The sequence below is a fragment of the Heptranchias perlo genome, chromosome 6 (genome assembly GCF_035084215.1).
Source record: "Heptranchias perlo isolate sHepPer1 chromosome 6, sHepPer1.hap1, whole genome shotgun sequence".
Classification (NCBI taxonomy): Eukaryota; Metazoa; Chordata; class Chondrichthyes; order Hexanchiformes; family Hexanchidae; genus Heptranchias; species Heptranchias perlo.
Window position 1 is genome coordinate 61,921,911 of NC_090330.1, and position 20,137 is coordinate 61,942,047.

The following is a 20,137-nucleotide window of genomic DNA, read 5'->3' on the forward strand; positions in this document are numbered from 1 at the left end:
CATGACTCGCCCCAGTAAATGGGCGAGAGCTCCTCATAAAGAAGTGTAAGACACTCAGGAAAGACAGAGATGACCAGAAGGCTGGAGGAGTAGATGTATCTGTTCTGGAAAATTGGACATTTAAATAAAGTTGAGTTCACATTTCAATCATAAATGTTGCATCCCATTCAGTCTCTCTCTGCCAGTCCCAGTCTCACCTCTGACCCGGTACATATTGGCTGCCATCTTGTTGTGTATCCTGGCCTTTAAAAAGGTAGATAAAATTCATTAAATCTGTAAAGGAACATATGTGTGAGTGTACAGAGATGGTGGGAAACCTGCTGAAGAGAGAAGGGACAGAAAGGACAGTTTTATAGAAAAGTGAGAAAAAGAAATGTAACTGTGTGTCTTTTTATTCTCATTCTCTAATTCTCTCCCTCTCTCTCTGTTTAATGCACTTTCTATAGAATACAAACAAAAACTACTATAAGGGAACCATTAGTGCACTGTAATTTTTTTCTCTTTTTTAAAAAAAACTTCATAAATTTTATTTCAGTAAAGCTTTTTAAATCTGTGCTCTTGTTTTTCAAAATTTGAGAAAAAAAGCTACTGGACAGAAATTACAAGGATCCTAAAAAAAAGTCATCAGTACAGCTGACTAAACAGTACTGATGAATCCTGGGAAATTAAGTACACTGCACATGCTTAGAATGCACAATCCAACTTCAGCTCACAGTCAACAGTCTGGACAAAAATACTAAGTACAAGCCCAGGCTTTTGGGAGAGACTGAGGCCTTTACGTGAAAACTTTATTGAGGCATTAAAAAACACAAATCACAATTCAGTGGATAAATTTAATCGATTAGTTGTGAAATATGTATTTTTTGAATATTTTATTTTGTTCAGACCCTTATTTTGAGTATTAGACCTTTTTGTAACTGAGATAAAAAGGCAGACTGAGGCAGATGAAAAAAAAATTATGGAAGCATTTTGTTTGATTTGTGGAAACCCAGTGACCAGGATATATAATCTCAGGATAATATACTCAAACTTTAAAACTGCAGCTAATGTGTACCACCCAGTATGAAAACCTTTAATAACTGAAAATACCTATTATAGCACTACCTACAGGAGCAACAGGCACTGCAGGTACTTATAATGAGTTTTCAATGAAAAACATCACCAGATTTATTACATGATAGCATAGATTTTTGCAAAGAATTCCCAACAAAAGTTTTTTTTTAAATCCTCCAAAAATATAAAACCTCATTGGAATTCAGAAAACAGTTGTTTAGCAGAAAATGTAATATAAGTAGGCTCATGGTGTTTGGCACACCCATAAAGAAAGCATACATAACTTGTGTTCAGCTGTGTTCCTTGTGTGTTATAAGGTTAGCTAACTGGTGCTAAACAATGTATTTCCCAGTGCCTATGTTGTAACTTTTTCCCATCTTCCACCATCCATAAACTTGAGCTCATTCAAAACTCTGCTGTCTGTATCCTAACTCGCACCAAATTCCGTTCACCCATCACTACTGTGCTCGCCAAGGTACATTGGCTCCCTGTCCACCAATGCCGCAATTTTAAAATTCTTATCCTCATGTTCAAATGCCTCCATGTCCTCGTCCCTCCCTCCGTCTATAACCTCCTCCAGCTCTACAATCCTCTGAGGACTCTGCGTTCCTTCAATTCTGGTCTCTTGTTTATCCCCGACTTCCTTCGCCACACCATGGGGGCCGTGCCTTGAGCCATCTAGGCCCTAAGCTCTGTATTTCCCTCCCCAAAGCTCTTCGCCTCTCCACCTTTCTCTCCTCCTTCAAGACGTTGCTTAAAACCTCACTTTAACCAAGCTTTTGGTCACCTGTCCAAATGTCTCCTTCTTTGGTTCAGTACCCATTTTTGTCTGATTACGCTCCTGGGATGTTTTACTATGTTATTGTTGTGTATCAAAAATCAGAAGTTAAGTCAGGTTACAGTGGGTAGGCAAACTTCTGAAGTGGCATACTGCAGTTTGCAATAGTGCAACTTTGTTCCAGCTGTTCTTTTCTAGCTTTATTGCTGGTATAAAACAGACATCTATGAAATACCTAGCAAGCTCTCAATATGGCATCTGCTCACTTTTTAAAATCTGTTATTTACCAATTTGGATTTCCATATTTTGCATTGGTAGACACTAATTATTAGTTTCAAAATGGTAGCTACTTTCAGATTGTTTGAACTCTAAGCACTCCAGACAGCCATTTTCAAAGACATTGTGAAAAAGCAATTGAAATTATGGTCTAAATTTTCCCCTTCGAGGATGCTATTGCAGCGCCAGAAAACTTGCCAAGGCACTTAAAGGGGTAGAAGCGCCCCGAAAATTAAAACTTGTACTCTCACTGAAGGCCTTGGCCATACTGAGGCCTTTGCAGATAAGTCTCTGAGGCTATCTGTAGGGAGAGGAGGCTGCTACCGGCAGTGGTGGGGGGTGGGAAATCATGGTCTGGTGGTGAGGCAGCAGTAGACCTTACACCCGACTAATAGATAAGGTAGTGAGTCAAGAAACAGGACATAAAATGTAGTCTGAAAAGAAAATTGGCTTCAAAACAGAAATCAGAAGGTAGGTCCCCAGGAGCTCAGCTGTTTAAGACAATGGCTGCCTGAGCTGTACAGAGTACAAAGAAAGGAATCAACTTTAATTTCCAAGCCACGCTGAGCTAACTGGCTTCAGCACCCTAAATTTGATGGGCAAATTATTGGAATCAATTCTGAGGGACAGGATAAACCGTCACTCAGAAAGGCATGGAGTAATCAAGGACAGTCAGCATGGATTTGTTAAGGGAAGGTCATGTCTGACTAACTTGATTGAATTTTTTGAGGCGGTAGCAAGGAGGGTCAATGAGGGTAGTGCATTTGATGTAGTCTACATGGATTTTAGCATGGCTTTTGAAAAGGTCCCACATGGCAGACCGGTCAAAAAAGTACAAGCCCATGGAATCCAAGGGAGAGTGGTAAGTTGGATCCAAAATTAGCTCAGTGGCAGGAAGCAAAGGGTAATGGTCGATGGGTGTTTTTGTGACTGGAAGGCTGTTTCCAGTGGGGTTCCGTAGGGCTCAGTACTAGGTCCCTGCTTTTTGTGATATATATTAATGATGTGGACGTGAATGTAGGGGGCATGATTAAGAAGTTTGCAGATGATACAAAAATTGGCCTTATGATTGATAGTGAGGAGGAAAGCTGGAGACTGCAGGAAGATATCAATGGACTGGTCAGGTGGGCAGAAAAGTGGCAAATGGAATTCAATCCGGAGTAGTGTGAGGTAATGCATTTGGGGAGGGCAAACAAGTCAAGGGAGTACACAATAAATGGGAGGATACTGAAAGGTGTAGAGGAATTGAGGGACCTTGGAGTGCATGTCCACAGATCCCTGAAGGTAGCAGGACAGGTAGATAAGATGGTTAAGAAGGCATACGGGATACTTTATTAGCTGCGGCATAGAATATAAGAGCAGGGAGGTTAAGCTGGAACTGTATAAAACACTAGTTTGGCCACAGCTTGAGTACTGCGTACAGTTCTGGTCACCACATTACAGTGATTGCACGAGAGAGGGTACAGAGGAGATTTATGAGGATGTTGCCAGGACTGGAGAATTTTAGCTATGAGGAAAGATTGGATAGGCTGGGGTTGTTCTCTTTGGAACAGAGGAGGCTGACGGGTGATTTAATTGAGGTGTACATAATTATGAGGGATTGAGTGGATAGGAAGGACGTATTTCCCTTAGCAGAGAGGTCAATAACCAGGGGGCATAGATTTAAAGTGATTGGTAGAAGGAGCTGAGGAAAATTTTTTTCACCCAGAGGGTGGTGGGGGTCTGGAACTCACTGCCTGAAAGGGTGGTAGAGGCAGAAACCCTCAACTCATTTAAAAAGTACCTGGATGTGCACCTGAAGTGCCGTAACCTACAGGGCTATGGACCAAGTGCTGGAATGTGGGATTAGGCTGGGTGGCTCATTTTCGGTTGGAGCGGACACGATAGGCTGAATGGCCTCCTTCTGTGCCGTAAATTTTCTATAATTCTATGAAAATCTGCAATCCAGTTTCCCCAGCTGGAAATGTGCACGTGTGAACAGGACCAAGCTCAGCTTTGATGCCCCAAGCAATCAAATGGCCTATGTTCACTGTCATGGCTTACAAATGGATGATGGGCAAGATACCAGATGGCAGCCAGTGAGACCATACTGTAGCAAAGAGTCAATGTCTTCCAGAAAAAAATGGTGAGGAGTTAAAATGGGCCACTGGAGGTTGAACTTGCACTCACCCTAAGGTACGCTAATGGAGATTTGCCTGTTCCTGTAGTGTAATGATGAGGAACAGAATTCCAGCAGCATCACTCATTTTGGAAGAGGATTAAAATTGTATGGGCTCAATTTTAAACTTAAATTGCGGGTGCGTTAGGGGCGGGAGGGGGCTGCGAAAATTGCAGAAATGCAGAGTGGCAATTAAAGCCGGCGGGATAACAGTTAAAGAACCAAATGTACCACATTGAGGTACTTAAGGCACTTTACTTGTGACATATTAGGTAGTTAGAACGATTTTTAACTTACCTGGGCGGCTTTCCCACGGCTTCTGATTCAGGCCTGGGGAAACCTGACATGAAGGGCCGGATCAGGCAGAACGAAATGAAATAAATTAGATAACAAACCATTGCACAAAGTTAAAACACAAAATCAACTTTTCCACCCTGCTCCGATGTCCGACGTCTCTCTCTCCGATCTTCCCTCTCTCCCCCGATCTTCCCTCTCTCCCCCGATCTTCCCTCTCTCCCCCGATCTTCCCCTCTCCCCCCGCGATCTTCCCCTCTTCCCCCCCGATCTTCCCCTCTCCCCCCCCCCCCCCCGATCTTGCACTCTCCCCCCCGATCTTGCACTCTGCCACCTGATCTTCCCCTCTTCCCCCCCCCACCCCCACCGGCCGATCTTCCAGTCTTTCACCCAGCCCCCGATCTTCCATTCCAGCGCCAGATGACGTCTCGCTCTCTCTCTTTCTCTCCCCCATCCCCCCCCCCCTCGGCGTTGCAGCTCCTGTAGCAGCCAGCCTGTCAATCAGGCTGGCTGCCGGGCGCAAAACCCATCAATGACATTGCGATCGCGTCGGAAACGGTAAGTTTTTTCATTCGGTTTGCCACACGCACCTTCACCACCGCCCCCCCCCCCCCCCCCCCCCCCCACACCGCCACTGCTAACCTGCCACCATTTCAAAATTGAGCTCTATGTCATCATTGAGTACTATTAAATCCAGTAAAGCCTGAGGGTAACCTTGCGTTTTTGGTATCCATATAGTATTGATAGCACGTGGAGCATTGAAGAGATTTTGCCTGATGGACGGGCCTTTTTTGCTTGCTTTCATCCACTACACTGGGTAAATTTTGTGAGACTCTGGGAGGAATTTTAACCCCAAAGAACAGATGGGTTGGGGGCAGGAGTGTAGTGAAAATCATTGATTTTTGTAGCGCGACTGCAACCCGGCTCCGATGCGCCCACTTCCGGGCTTAATGTGGGTGGTTTGAATCCACGCATGCCACCGAATCATGGAAGTCGCGTCCCCAATTACTGCCAGCGGGCGGGTACTTAGCACATCAATTAAGATCATTGAGATAGGTTTTTAATTGATTCTTAGACATAAACAAATTTAATGTCTCCTGCACAGGTTTCTGGCGCTTCTGAATCTCGAGAGTGAAACAGAGGCGAGATTCAGCCGAAGTTGATTTGGGCTTTTAAACTTGTGATAGACCCCTCAATAAAAGCTCAGATATTGCAGCTGGTCTCTCAGTTCTCTCAGGCAAACGTTTGGCTGAGAGTTCTTGCGTTGAGACTGAGAGTTCTTGCGTTGAGACTGAGAGTTCTTGCGTTGAGACTGAGAGTTCTTGCGTTGAGACTGAGAGTTCTTGCGTTGAGACTGAGAGTTCTTGCGTTGAGACTGAGAGTTCTTGCGTTGAGACTGAGAGTTCTTGCGTTGAGACTGAGAGTTCTTGCGTTGAGACATCTTTAGCAAAACTTTGGAGCCTCTCAAACTGACAAGTTCAGGATGGGGTGGTACAATGGATGTATTCCAGAGGACATCTGAGGAGGAGGAAAATGACCATTCAGGGCAGCCACATCATGCTGTGTTGGGATCTGCAGGTGCACAGAGGAGAGGTGCGCAACAACGATCTGGAGAACAGCAGAGAGGGGAGCAACAGAGGGGCCGAGGTCGCAGGAGGCAGCACCCACGTGAGAGGGTCTACAGGCAGGGGTTGAGCTTCCTGGACCTCTCTGAGGAGCAGCGCCTGCGCAGGCTCAGATTGAGTCGGCAGGTGTTGGTAGACATCTGCAGCCTCCTTGAGGAAGAGCTGCTCCCCGCTGGACCTTGTGGCCACGCATTGCCTGTCGCAGTAAAAGTAACCACTGCCCGCAATGCCTTTGCCTCTGGATCCTTCCAGGGTGTCACCGGTGACATCTCCAGGGTATGTCAGTCGTCTGCACATAAGTATACAAGGCAGATGATAGATGGGTTGTTTACCAGGGCGTCCGATTATGTGAACTTCCCCCGCAACGACAGTAGCCAGAATGAGCGGGCAGTGGGGTTTTGCCTCTCTGGCTGGCTTCCCACGTATGCAGGACGCAATCGACTGCACACACGTGACAATCCAAGGACCACCACAAGAGCTAGGAGTCTTCATAAATTGTCCTCACAAAAAGCAGGACAAATCTAATCTGGCCAATTACCGCCCCATCAGTCTACTCTCAATCATTAGCAAAATGATGGAAGGTGTCCTCGACAGTGCTATCAAGCGGCACTTACTCACCAATAATCTGCTCACCGATGCATTTGGGTTCCGCCAAGACCACTCGGCTCCAGACCTCATTACAGCCTTGGTCCAAACATGGACTATAGAGCTGAATTCCAGAGGTGAGAGTGACCGCCCTTGACATCAGCATTTGACCAAGTGTGGCACCAAGGAACCCTAGTAAAACTGGAGTCAATGGGAATCAGGGGGAAAACTCACCAGTGGCTGGAGTCATACCTAGCACAAAGGAAGATGTTAGTGGTTGTTGGAGGCCAATCATCTCAGCCCCAGGACATTGCTGCAGGAGTTCCACAGGGTAGTGTCCTAGGCCCAACCATCTTCAGCTGCTTCATCAATGACCTTCTCTCCATCATAAGAAATGGGGATATTTGCTGTTGATTGCACAATGTTCAGTTCCATTCGCAACCCCTCAGATAATGAAGCAGTCCATGCCCGCATGCAGCAAGACCTGGACAACATCCAGGCTTGGGCTCATAAGTGGCAAGTAACATTCGCGCCAGTCAAGTGCCAGGCAATGACCATCTCCAACAAGACAGAGTCTAACCACCTCCCCTTGACATTCTACGGCATTACCATCGCCGTATCCACCACCATCCTGGGGGTCACCATTGACCAGAAACTTAACTGGACCAGCCATATAAATACTGTGGCTACAAAAGCGGGTCAGAGGCTGGGTATTCTGCGGTGAGTGACTCACATCCTGCCTTCCCAAAGCCTTTCCACCATCCACAAGGCACAAATCAGGAGTGTGATGGAATACTCTCCACTTGCCTGAATGAGTGCAGCTCCAACAACACTCAAGAAGCTCGACACCATCAAGGACAAAGCAGCCCGCTTGATTGGTAACTCATCCACCACCCTAAACATTCACTCCCTTCACCACCAGCACACCGTGGCTGCAGTGTGTAACAACGACAGGATACACTGCAGCAACTCGCCAAGGCTTCTTCGACCGCACCTCCCAAATCCATAACCTCTAACACCTAGAAGGTCCAGGGCAGCAGGCACATGGGAACAACACCACCTGCACGTTCCCCTCCAAGTCACACACCATCCCGACTTGGAAATATATCGCCCTTCCGTCATCGTCGCTGGGTCAAAATCCTGGAACTCCCCACCTAACAGCACTGTGGGAGAATCTTCACCACATGGACTGCAGCGGTTCAAGAAGGCTGTCCATCACCACATTCTCGAGGGCAATTCGGGATGGGCAATAAATGCTGGCCTTGCCAGTGACGCCCACATCCCATGAACAAATAAAAAAAAAAGAAAGGGCGATCACACCATCAAGACACAGCTGGTGTGCAACCGCAAGAAGCGATTTCTGCAGGTCTGCGCCAGGTTCCCTGGCAGCTGTCATGATGCATTCATTTTGCCTTAATCCAACATTCCAGACTTCTTCCAAACAGAAGACAGGCTTAAGGGCTGGCTCTTTGGAGACAAAGGATACCCCCTGCAAACTTGGCTGATGACACCTGTAAGGAACCCCACCAACGAGACACGAGCAATACAACCAGAGCCACATGGCCACCAGGTGTGTCAATGAGCAAACCATAGATATGTTGAAGACGCTCTTCAGGTGCCTGGATAGGTTTGGAGGCGCCCTTCAGTACATACCAGTGAGGGGCTCCAGAATAATCGTTGTGCGCTGCGTCCTGCACAAATAATGCAGCAGAGAGGTTTAAAGGTGGAGGAGGACGAAGACACTCATCAATCATTCTCTGTTGGTGACAGCATTGAGGAAGTGGATGGGAAGGAGGAATATGATGGGGCAACTATCGCCAGACCAGCCGCGCACATTGCTGCCAGGGATGCCTTCATCTCCGACAGGTTCTCTTAATAACAGTGGCAAAAGAGAGACATTGAGGTACTCAGGCTTGCTAGCACAACAACCACCACGAAACTCTCCCCCCCACCCCAGCCCCTTTGCTCAAAACAGTCCTTCAACCATGCAAACACCCATTTCACATCAGCCCAATGGGTACCGTCATATATTGGCATTCATCATGAAGCAAATGAAAGGACAACTTAACACTCGGGCGCAATAATGGTCAACAAGTGGAAGTGGTGCTAATCAGTACATTTGTGCCAGTGTAAAAAAAAGGAAGGTTAACCACATAACATTTCTTCAAACAGCTTTGTGACTACCCTTGGTGAACTACAATTGCATGAATTTACGCTTCCGACTGCTTCTACATGGTGCAGCTCCTGTGGTTTCAGCAGAGGTAGAGGCAGGCTGCTCAGATCCCTGCCCTGACTGCTGAGATGCTGTTGGCCTACGACCTCTGGGTTTTGGAGCCCATGAAGGCCCCACCAAAGAATGCTCCACCTGTACCTGTGCAGGGGCAGACTTGACCATCGGGAGAGGAAGCAGCATTTCGGGTACTGGTTGAGGAATGCGCAACGAATGAGACGTGGGAGCGCTTTGTGTGGAGTTCCCACTTCCATGTTCCCTTTCGCCATCATCCCTCTCCCAGGCCAGCGTCACATCACTCCTATCACTCTGCTGGACAGCAGCTTAGTGCACACCTGTGGCGCATTGTAAGGCCACGGACAAGATATCTGTCATCCTGTTGAAAGCGGCAGATATCTCCTGCACGGCCATGGTCGTGGCCTGCATAGACTCATCTGAGAGCAGTGGTTGAAGCTTCATGGAGATGGCCACTCTCTTCACTGCAGACATTACTTACGACATCAATCTGCTATTGTGGAGAGTGCGCGTCCAGTACCTCGCAAAGGTGCAGCTGTACATCAGTCATTCTCAGTGTTGGCCCTCGGAGTTCAGCATCTATATCCAGCTGAGCAGAGCTTGGAGAGGAGTGCACCATCCGACACGGACTCTCTGCCACCAGTGTCTGCTCATGCACACATGTGAGTGTTGAATCACCAGGTGACAACCCAACTGTCTGGCTAACATGACCCACCGAAGTGCCAGTGCTTGGTGCATGGCAGTATGTCCTGTGACGGTGCATGCTCAGAAGGAACGAGGTCCTCTGAGGAATCGATGTCATCCATCTCCGCACATTTTTCTACGGGTAAAGGCCCTGGAAAGCAACAGAAGCGATAGGAATTAGTCATAGCAAAGTAACAATGTTGCCAATCGCCATACTCAGGTTTCTCATTGTTCAGTCATTGATGAAATAAAGTCATCATGCGTGTGACAGATTTTTAAGTTCTGTCACCAGGCATATGCGGTTTCCCAGTCTCTCCATCCCCGATGGATAGGGATGCTGATGTCCCACTTATATCCATGGCCTCCTCCTCTGCATCTGTCACCTGGACTAGTTGTGGATGCCCACCTCCAGTCCTCGCCCTCTCCCTTGCATTTTGGGCTCCCTTCTACAAGGAGCGAAAGAACAGACCTGTGTGTGACTGAAGGTCACGTATTCACCCGATGGATGCAGTGCATTGGGTGAGGCTGACCATCATACAGATGCATCATAGGGTGACTATGCATCACATTGCATAAGGATTGGGGTGAGTGGCAGTGGTGGGTGCATAAATGGGGAAGTGAGGAAGTGCATAGAAAGTGAAGGATGGTTGCTGCTGAAACTTAAGTGGTTTTGAGGAGTGATGTGATGAAGTGGGCTTGCCAAGACAGAGTGAGAGGGGGGTTTTGTACACCACAGGATGTGGGTGAATCAGCAACTGTACTCACTTTTCCTGATCTGGTTAGGTCATTAAACCGTTCCCTGTACTGCAGCCAAGACTTGGGCACCATGCTCCTGCTGCTCACCTCTTCTGCCACCTCCTGCCATGCCTTGGTGGCAGAACCAAGTTTCTTCCTCCCATCGCTTGGGTATATTAGCTCCTTCCTGTTCTCAATGTACCCAGCAGTACTTCAAGTGAAGCATCCGTGAACCTGGGTCCTGCCTTTGCTCTCTTGGAATCCATACCTTAATTTCCTTCTTTCTCCTCCAAAATCCAATTTTGCATTGGTCCTTTAAGCAGTGGACTTCAGATCGCAACATGCGGGTGAGTGGTATGCCCGCTGCGCAGCTTGGCGACGCGAAATCTGGACACAAAAATAATTGCCTTCAATTGAGTTGCGATCGCTGATTCCGACATGCTCACTGCACTTCTGGGTTTCCCATGCAAAAATCTACCCGACCACTCTCTTCTCGGATCCAGGTAAAAATCATGCCATCTGTTCCTATTGAATGAGGCTCCATGCCAGGATTAGGGTCTTAGAAATTTTGTCCTTCATATGATCTCAAAGTTGTGTCACTTGTTTTGCACTGAAAAAGAAATCTGTCAAAAGCTATTTGGAGGCTGGGCGATCCCAGTTACCTTCAGAACACAACAACATAACAACTTGCATTTATATAGCGCCTCTAACGTAGTAAAACACCCCAAAGCTCTTCACAGGAGCATTATCAAACAAAATTTGACACCGAGCCACGTAAGGAGGTATTAGGACAGGTGACCAAAAGCTTGGTCAAAGAGGTAGGTTTTAAGGAGCATCTTAAAGGAGGAGAGAGAAGTTTAGGGAGGTTCAGAACACAAGAGAATCTAAATATTCCACCTTCAAATAACCACTAAATCTCAATCAATCTTGTCTTTCTTGGTTTAGAAGAGGAAACAATCCTATTTTTATAGTTCAAGGGTGGAAGGGAGTCAAAGGTTTGGGGAAGGCAAAACTTAATCTGTAATTTTCCATTCCTCTGGCCTCCTGTTTAATGCTGGCATTTTGTACTCCGTTCCCCTTCAGTTCAATCTGGCATTCTTCTCCCCTCTCAGCATAGTTCTCCATTCCTCGCTGTACCTCCTGCTGCTCCGAGGGATGGAGCACTGCGGTGATAGTTTTGCGAGATTTGAATTCTTGCTTTCCCAAGATTATTGTGAGAATTCTTGCTGACAGTAGTATTTCATCCCCTAGATCAATAGAATGTCAGAGATGTTACTGAGGATCAAAGCATGAAGCGGTGCTCATTTTTGTTGTCCCAGGAGATTAAAAAATATATGCAAGCATACAATATGTATACCTCTGATCACAGATATCAAATTCATTTCCACTCACCTGCTATTTTATTCCCATGTTATGCTGTATATTCCATGGTGTATGGTGCAAATGATTCACACCAATGCCAAATATGCAGTCTAATTTATTAATTTTGTAGAAATTGGCATGTTGGTGTCCATAGCAAGTCCACCTGGAAAAGGTGCTGTTGGACCACTAGCAATCAGGAAAATTTTTAAACGTTCTAGTTTTAAAGTTCGAAAGACTATTGAAGACTTACAACCATTCAATTTTTACAAGTGAGGCCCAACAACCCCCTTTGTAAAAGGGCACCATTGAATTTTTTTTTAAATTGACCTCTTTCTTCCAGGGTTCAGACCATGAATACAAGTGGGCCCCATTTCCACCCCTCAGCAGGCTGTACCTCTACCGATTTATGTTGGTTCCCACTAGTGGCTGAGGACGTGAGAATTCCCAATGTAGAGAATCGCCTTTCCTGGCCCTGCTCCTCTTACACCTGCTTTGTAGGGACAGGTGGAGGCTCCCACAAGGTAATCAGAATCCCTGCAACCCAGAAACCGGGTATCTGGGTCCCAGCCTAGTTTCCAATCATTCTGGCAGATTCTCTCCAAAGTTATGGTGGGAGTACGCCAGAAGTTAAATACATTTTAGGGGCCATGATGTTTAGCCGCACTAGGGGATGATACAAACATGCGAACAATGAAGGACAAGAAAAGACCCTCTGGTCCATCCAGCCTGTCCCACACATGGAATGAGAGAAATTGTTGGACATCTGCATCTACATTAGTGGGAACATTGCAAGGGTACTGACGAGGATCATCTATTCAGCACTTTTGGCTGAAGATGCTTGCAGACACTTCAGTGTTGTCTTTGCACTCTGGTGGGTTTATCTTGCAGGTAGGACAGGACATACCTAGGAATGGTGATGGAGTTTGAAATGTTGGCTGATAGATATGACTCTGTGGGTTGAATTTCCCTCTTTCTGATGGAGTAGTGGCAGGGCAGGACATGCACCCCACTGCCGCTGGTCCCGCTGTACCCCTATTTTCTTAGGTTGGGATTAATTAAACGTTCAGGACAAGATCCAAGCCAGATTACTTCCGCTACAAGTAAGGGAATTTGGGCGCTGCTACAGTAGGGACACCACTGCAGCACCAGATGACCACCTCCACATCATTTAAAGGGACAAAAGATCCCCTTGCCCGAGGTAAGTGCAGGGATCCATTTGGAGGGAGAGCAGGCCTATAGACTTGATTGTTCGCAACTAATCTAAAATTTATAAAGCGTAAGATTCAATTTTGAAGTCCACTTAATTGTATTCATATCTTTACCAGATGAAATTCCATGTTAGCATTATGAAGTTATATCATTGATGAATATTGAGGTTATTGTGCTTTCTTGTGCGTGCATGAAGTTGGCCAGACATGAAGAAAGAAGCCATGCTCTGAATTATGTCATAAAGATTTTGCAGTGGAAACATCCTGGGTTGTTTCATGTATTGAGCTCCCACCCTATACCCAGCAGGATAATACATGTTCTTTACTCGTTAAGTATTACAAACAATCCAGTTTATTTTTCACTACAAATATAAATCAATGTGTGATAATGCATACAGACACAAGAGAATTTCAGGTTTGTAAAGGGATTACCTGATATGCTTTATTGTTATGAACAAAGCATTGAAAAAAACAGGTGTACTTGTGTAATATGTATGAGCACAGATCTATCTCTCTGTACTCTCTCTATAATATCACATCTTTTTGTAGCATAGCTGCATGTGTTTTCTTGTTTAAGTTTAAGAGCATTGCATTAAGACTTTTTAACTGAACTCAATGTACCTACCTGTACAGACCTGCCAAAATAATCAGCTGTTTTAATGTAAGCCTTCCTGACAGGAGCCATTAGGCGTAGTAAACTTTAGATAACTATCTGTTTCCAGACAGCTGGCCCTAATCTAACCTATGCAGTAGAGTGCCAGCCAGCTCTTTCTTGGGTAATGCCCTCTGTTTACAATATTTTTGTAGACAATTGACTTTTGTCTGCTTCATTTATTATGACTAGTCAGTTATACCTTTTTTTTCTGTGCTTCTGCTATAGACGGGTAAGATCCTGCTGGTGTGAGTTTAGTGGTACTATTTGATGTTCCTCACTTACACTGGTGCTCAGTGTGACAAATTCTTATAATTTGCATTTTTTTCTTCTACCAACAACTGTCTTTTGTGTCTGAATCTTAACCCCATGCTGTTTTTTCAGAGTACCAGTGTTCAAAAATATGCAGGATGATGTGCAGATGTTGGATACTAAAGTCCCTGCAAAATTGGGGCTGTACATGCAAACGACGAACCTTGAATTATTTGTACTTCCATAGTTTTTCTGCTGAACAGTTTAATGTGATTCCCTCTATATAAATCTTACAAAAAGTGTACTTTTTAGAAAAAAGACTGAAAACTTATCTATATAATATTATTTCTGCAAGTGAAGCTGATTTTCTTTATTAAAATTCTGTTTATTTTGAGATATCTTGAAGTTAAAATGTCAGATTTCCTAAACAATGCATTAGAAAGCTTCATATTTACTTTTTTATTTGTGAAATCAAAGTTTAGGGACTGTGCCCATTGTGCAGAACACCACCAAGGATTAAAAAAGGCAAAATAAATCAGGAATTAGTGATCAGCAATGCAATTAATTTACAGCTTTCACAGAAAAATGGTCAGAATTCAGTTCCTAAAACACTGGTGAAAAATTCTTAAATCCCATGTAATGAAAGCAGTCACCATAAACCAGTGGTCCTGATGATTAGGTGATACTAATCTTTGGTTTTAAAAGGAAAAAGGTTATAGGAGGAAGGAAAGACTGGAGTTGCACAGTTTTAATTTCAACACAATGGAGATATAGATAGGAGGAAGTAAGTTTTAGACAGCACATTTGAACCTTTGAAGGAACAAGAGAGAAAGGTTCAGATAAAACATTGACCGTAATAGTATAGACACATTGGAGAAAGGAAAGAAAGTTATGTGTTAGAAGGTTATGGGTTCAATCCCCATTCCAGGAGGTGCTCATAATCTAAGATGACACTTCAGTGCAGTACTGAGCGAGTGCTGCACTGTCGAATGGACCGTCTTTCAGATGGACATAAAAGATCCCATGACACTATTTGAAGACGAGCAGGGGAATTCTTCCAGTGTCCTGACTAACATTTATCCCTCAAACAACATTACTAAGAAACAGTTTATCTGGTCATTTATCTCATTGCTTTATGTGGGATCTTGCTATGCATAAATTGGAACATTCCCCTACATTACAACCGTGACTACACTTCAAAAGTAATTCATTGGCACTTTGGGATGTCCTGGTCATGAAAGGGATTATATAAATGCAAATGATTTTTCTTTCTTTTTCCTTTTCTTTTTATTTCTTTCTTATAGAAAAGGAGAGCTTGAAGGCCAGAAATTAGAAAAAAAATCACCTAGAAGATGACTAGTTTTATCTTGTATCTGTCTGGGAGTGTGAGAGAGCTTTTAGAACAACATCTTCGGAAGTAGGAGTAGACAATTCAGGTTGTCCCTGCAGGGATAAGATGACGTTGTTGTAGAGAAGGATCAGATGTACTGCTTGAATTGGTCAAACGAGATCTAATGGTGGACTGCCAGGTTGGATGCACACCACTTGAGTCCATAGAGGTGGTTATTGCAACAGAGGGAACAGTGGGGTTGGAGATTGTTGTGTATCTGGTGGCAATAAGGGCATTGGAAATTGAGGCAAGGCAGTTGTAGCACAGATTGACAGAGACAGTGATGTTGGTCTGGGTGGTGGGCCAGAGGAAAAGCGGTTAGGATTTAGGAAGAATCTTTGTGAAATAGTTCTTTTTTCCAGGGATGGAGGAAACGTGATGTAGGGGTTAGGCGGATAGATGGATGTGTAAGGGGAAGTGATTGCTTAGAGCAACCAATGCCCTTAGCTTCACACACTCCTCTGGCTATGAGAATTCTTTTAATGGGATCCAGCCTGAAAAAGTTTGAGAACCACTGTTTTAGACTGATCAAACACCAGGTGCAATGGGTAGAGTTTATCCAAGAAGCAGCAGAATGACAGGTCTGATTTAAAAAAAAAGATGCTAGGGAATAGTGAGATATGAAACTTTCTCTGACAGCTGGTATAGTCTTTGTTACTTCACCGGCACAGAATGATCAGAAGAGTAAAGCAACAAGGTATTCAAACAAACCAGGACTGCTTTATAGTGCTTAACTTATTACAGGGTATTTTGCAGATATAAAACATTGGTCAGAAGAGCCCACCAGTTAGAAGATAGATACAGTGCAAGAGTTAGGATTTGAGGTTCAGAAAATGGTCTAGAAGATTAGGTGAATTATTGGCAGATTATGCATGCCAGTTTGACAATTTGTTTGAGGTAATTCAAGACAGAAAAAGGACTCGGCATTAGTGCTGATGTAATCAGTAGAAGAGAAGAGGAGCCATTGCTGAAGTTGTCGAGAATGGTGATTTCAACAGAGGAGACATTAAGAGTTGACAGATTTAACATTGCTTCAGAAAAAAAAACTTGCATTTATATAGCACTTAAATGTCCTCAGGATGTCCCAAAGCCCTTTACAATAAATGATGGGCAGTCATTGTTATGAAGGCAAATGCAGCCACTAATTTGCACACAGCAAGCTCCCATAAATAGCAAATAAATCAATAAGCTTATTATCTGTTTTTGGTGGAGTAGGCTGAGGGATGATTGTTGGCTAGGACACTGGGAACTCTCTACTTCTCTTCAGAGAGCACATGGAATCTTTTACATTCACTTGTGCAAGCAGACGGGGCCTTGTTTTAATGCCTCATCCAAAATAGCACTTCCTACGATGCAGTACTCCCTCAGCACTGTACTGAAGTATCAGTCAAGTCTGTTTAACAGCTGTTGAAAAGTTCTAGGAAATTATCAAGATTAGGTGAATATAGTGAGGTCAGATGATTCAATTTTGTTGAGACTTTTGGTCATTTTTTTTATAAATGAGTAAACGATAAATTGTATGTTTGAATTTCACAGGAATTCCAACAAGAAATCGACCAACTTAATCGGTCTGAAAGCTTATCAAGTCTTGACAGCCTAGAAACTGAGGGACAAAACATTGGACGCACTGAGCCAAATGTTTCAGTTTCTCTCTCAGCACAGAATAATAATCCTTCCAAGAATATAATGAGGCCACATCCACCTGTTAAAGGTCCCTTTGACTCTAGTAAGAGTGATTTTTATCCTCTTAAAAAGTCATATGTAAGTGCCTGGATCAGCGACTTGGATAGTAGCAGGACTCCCATCTCTTCTCCAGGGACTGCAATGACAAATGAAACTAAAGCTTCAATTACAGAGGAATATCTAAGCGACAAGCTACATAGGTTAGCTTCTGAAAGTATTGAATCTAAATGTTTTGATTCGAGCTCTGTTTCTTCTGTTGAAACACATCAAAAGGTACATACAACCAAGTTTTATAATAGAAATCAACATAAAATAGCATATAGTAATTCCCACTCTGTACGAAATCATTCAACAACTGCAGACTCTTCTGAAAATTCTGTTGGCCAACCTGCTCATTCTGCAATAATATCTTGCAATGCCTGGTCCTCACCAGATCCAACATTGAGGGAGACAACACAACTTTCAGGAGTGAAAGAGAGGTTAGAATCTGTGCACCAAAGCGAACTTGCATCAATACATCCTTTAAAACTGCCTTTAGCAACACCTGGCTTTTTAACCTTGAGTCAGGAGGAACAAATGTGCAGTGACAGAACCAAAACTGACAGTATAAAAGACAATCAAAAGATCCAACATATGCATCTACTAACATGTGTTGGCACAGCTAATAGAATTATTCATTCTCCTTTCACATTAAACCAAAATACCGACATCCCCAGCAAAATTGAGGACAACCATACTACTTCCAACAAATATAACTTCAAAGTCAAAAAGAGTCATCATTCTGAAGCAGCCAATCAGAAACCTGTTCCTTCTCAAGCAACATTTAATTCATCTGAACCTGACTCTGGAAATAATGTGGCAGAAGGAAAAGCAAATGAACTAGTAACAAATTCATCAATATCTACTACAAGGTTAAAAGCCAGCAAGAATTATTTCCATGAAAAAAATAATTTCAAACTACTGAAGGGGATACTTAAGGAAGTGTCAAAGTATGAAAATGGTTATTCCAAATCTCTATTGTCTGCAAATGGTGTGCTTGGGATTCAAATGGCATCATCTATCAGGGACAGTGTGGAGCTGATAAAAATGAAAGAAATAGAATCAGTCAAAAATAGAACAAAGAAAAAACTGAGGTGGTTTGATGAGATTGAACAAACCAATCAGTTCAAAAAGGGGAAAGATGAAGATGCTGGAGAAGAACTGGAAAGTACAATAGACATTAAAAGTTCAGGATTAACAAATCAGATTCAATTACAGTCACCTCGTTTTCAAAGTAATGGCCATATTGTTAATGTTAATTCAATTGTGAATAATAACAAAGAACCAAAAAGGAATACATTAAACTCTGATCACAAGACTGCTGTAAATTGTGCCCTTGCTGGCCACCAGCAGAATGAAACCCGGGTAGCCATCACAGTGACAGCCCCTGTAATTTCAGAAACTGCCCCTGTGGCCCAAGGAGTAATGTCAGCTGTGTCCCCTGGTTACCATTTTACTAAACAAGCCTGGGCAGCCACAAGAGCTAGAAGCATAGACACCAGAACAACTGCAAAGAACAATATTTCCAAACCTGAGAAACCCTTGGTAAAAAAAGGACGTGCCAAACTGGTCAGAAGAGCCCATTCTGCTAAGGTTTGTTTTGGTACAGGAGGCAACTGCAGGAAAGGCACCATAATCAGGCCCCAGTCTGCCAGTGAAGTCATGAAATCTCAGGGTAAAATAATGGTACCCCATCCTCCACCCAAACTACCCACTGACAGCAAGCAGTGTCGAAGGGTAACTGCCAATTTTAATAGCAGTTGGCAACCCCAGATACACCCTGCTAATGCTATTGACATCTGTTCCAACACACCAAGGGAAATTATGCCAGAAGATCATACTTCTAGTAAAGACATTGCAGAAAATGCAATAGTCTCGGGCCTTTGGCCCCAGTTAGATTCTTCGAGCAGTAGGTCTGTCATAATCACAACATTCCCTTCATCCTATTCAGTGTGTCCGTATGAGACTGTTACTAAAGCAACCTATTCAGTAAATGCTACCCAAACTGTGCCACAGCACGACAATGTAAGCCATGGCACCAAACAAGACCCTGATTATGGAGGGAATAGACTGCGTCTGGATTGCACACCAACTGATGAAGAAATTGCACTGCTTTGGCAGGGAGTGCGCAGTGCCTTCGCACAAAAGGACTCGGCAGGTGGTAAGAAAAATTATTAATATGTAGGTTACTTTATAAAAATGGATAAAGAGTTTTTAAACACTCCTTCGTAAAATCACAATTTTATTTTAAGGTACTATTCAGGTCTTGTAATTTACAATATAATTGATATTTACATTTATTGCCCCTCTTTAGTTGCCCTTTAGAAAGCAATTGCTCTTGTAATTTTGAATGCCACTTCAGAAGGGATTAAGTGTCAACTACAATGTGTGGAACTGGAGTCACATGTAGGTCACACATTGCTACTAGAGCAGGTCAAAGGCTGGGTATTTTGCAGCAAGTGGCTCACCTCCTGACTCCCCAAAGCCTCGCCACTATCTACAAGATACAAGTCAGGAGTGTGATGGGATACTCTCTACTTTCTTGGATGGGTGCAGCGACAACAACAGTCGAAGCTAGACACTGTCCAAGACAAAGCAATCCACGGTGTCCCTGGCAACCATGTGTGCAGGAAGTGTGTCCAACTGCAGCATTTCGGAGCTGGAGCTGCGGGTGGATTCACTGTGGAGCATCCTCGATGCTGAGATTATCGTGGATAGCACATTCAGTGAGGAGGTCACACCGCAGGTAAAGATTACGCAGGCAGAAAGGAAATGGGTGACCGCCAGGCAGCGTAAAAGGACTAGGCAGGTCGAGCAGGAGTCCCTTGGGGCCATCTCCCTCTCAAACAGATATTCCACTTTGGATATTGTTGGGGGAGATAGCTTATCAGGGGAATGCAGCAAGAGCCAAGACCGTGGCACCACGAGTGACTCAGCTACACAGGCGGGACCTATACAAGCTGGACGGGTTGCACCCAAGCAGAACCAAGACCAATATCCTCGCAGGGGCATTTGCTAGTTCTGTTGGGGAGGGTTTAAACTAGTATGACAGGGGGATGGGAACCAAAGGACAGGTACAGATAGGACAAATTCAGACCAGGAAACAGGAAGCAGAAAA

At 44.2% G+C, this 20,137-nt stretch overlaps 1 protein-coding gene across 1 annotated transcript in view; it reads left to right on the forward strand.

The window, feature by feature from the left end:
* cep126 (centrosomal protein 126) overlaps positions 1 to 20,137 on the forward strand; it is a 100,662-nt gene that overhangs the window by 30,857 nt on the left and 49,668 nt on the right. Inside the window, exon 6 of the mRNA XM_067986395.1 lies at positions 16,834 to 19,180. Coding sequence (XP_067842496.1) covers positions 16,834 to 19,180 — 2,347 coding nt within the window. The remainder of the gene's footprint in view (positions 1 to 16,833; positions 19,181 to 20,137) is intronic.